Here is a 1,204-nt window from a genome sequence, read left to right as displayed (position 1 = left end):
CCCCCAAGTCTGACCCTCACCCCATCTAGCACAGCATGGGCTCCCGGAGCTGCACCCTGCTCCTGCTCAGGTGCGGAGCCGAGGGGCTGGGGCTCCCCAAACCATCCCTCTATCGGTGTCCCCCACCTTGTTTACGTGCCAGGTCTCCCCAGCGTCGCGCCGCCCAGCGTCCGACCCTCTCCCCGGCCCGATGTCTCCCCACCGGCCACCGGGCGGGGTGCAGGGCCACCGGAGGGAGTTGGGGACAAGCCGATGCCGCGGCTCTGTGGTTCACAGCTGCCATGGTTTTAAGGGGTCACCTCTTGAAGGTTGATGTCGGTTTTGGGGGATGTTGCTGGCTGCTTTGGTGCTGAGGTGGCTTGGCTGTCTCTCCGGCCGTCTCACAGCAGAAGGGCAGGTCACAACCTGGGGCTGCCCGCAAAGGGAAGGAGCACGGGTGCTCGCAGAGCTCCCCCGGCCATTGGTCACGGGCCCCGGGCTGCCAGCTGCACCTCGCTACTGCAAAACTTGCCTTTTCCCTTCCTCTGACTCCTCCTGGAGCGTGGCCACGTGCATCTCCAGCCAGGCCAGAGCGAGGGAGAGGAATGCTGAAAGCTGGGCCATGACCCTCCCTGCACGCCGGGGAACTGAAACACCTTGCCAAGTATTCCCTTTCCCCATCCTCGGGTCATTCCTCGGGCTGGCTTCCCTGTTGGAGCAGTCTCTCCTTGAGCCGAAGGGTTTCAAACCCATCTGGACGTGGGTGTGTGCCTGCGACAGCCGGCCTGAAAACCTCTGCTGCAGGATGAAGCTGGGGAGCGTGCAGCAGGAGCCCGTCGGTGCTGGGTTTTGCTGGGGAAAAGGAATTTGCGCGTCATTCCCCATTGCTGCATCTTGCCAAGTGCCCCAGGGAGCTCCCAGTGCCCACTGGAGGGATAAGGGTGCTCACTGAGCCTCCTGGCTGTGGCCTGGGCAGGATTTCACCTTGTGTCTTTCTCCCAACCCTGGCAGGGCTCCATTGTGGTGGGGATCGACTACGACTGCCGGGAGAAGACGATCTATTGGACCGATGTGGCCGGCCGGACCATAAGCCGGGCGAGTTTGGAGCCAGGCGCTGAGCCGGAGACAGTCATCAACTCAGGTGTGCTCCCATCGCCAGGGACACCCGCCCGCAGCCACATCAGCCAGTCCATGCCAGTTTGTGGCCATGGCGGGCCTGGGGCGG

General features: G+C 63.7%; 1 protein-coding gene across 1 annotated transcript in view; it reads left to right on the top strand.

Annotated features, from left to right (window-relative positions):
* Positions 1-1,204, top strand: part of NID2 (nidogen 2) — a 31,520-nt gene that overhangs the window by 27,404 nt on the left and 2,912 nt on the right. The window contains exon 6 of the mRNA XM_035897913.1: positions 991-1,120. Within this exon, the coding sequence (XP_035753806.1) occupies positions 991-1,120 (130 nt within the window). The remainder of the gene's footprint in view (positions 1-990; positions 1,121-1,204) is intronic.

This window comes from Egretta garzetta, unplaced genomic scaffold (genome assembly GCF_000687185.1).
Source record: "Egretta garzetta isolate BGI_Z169 unplaced genomic scaffold, ASM68718v1 scaffold767, whole genome shotgun sequence".
In the NCBI taxonomy this organism is placed as follows: domain Eukaryota; kingdom Metazoa; phylum Chordata; class Aves; order Pelecaniformes; family Ardeidae; genus Egretta; species Egretta garzetta.
This window is presented reverse-complemented; position numbering and strand designations above follow the sequence as displayed.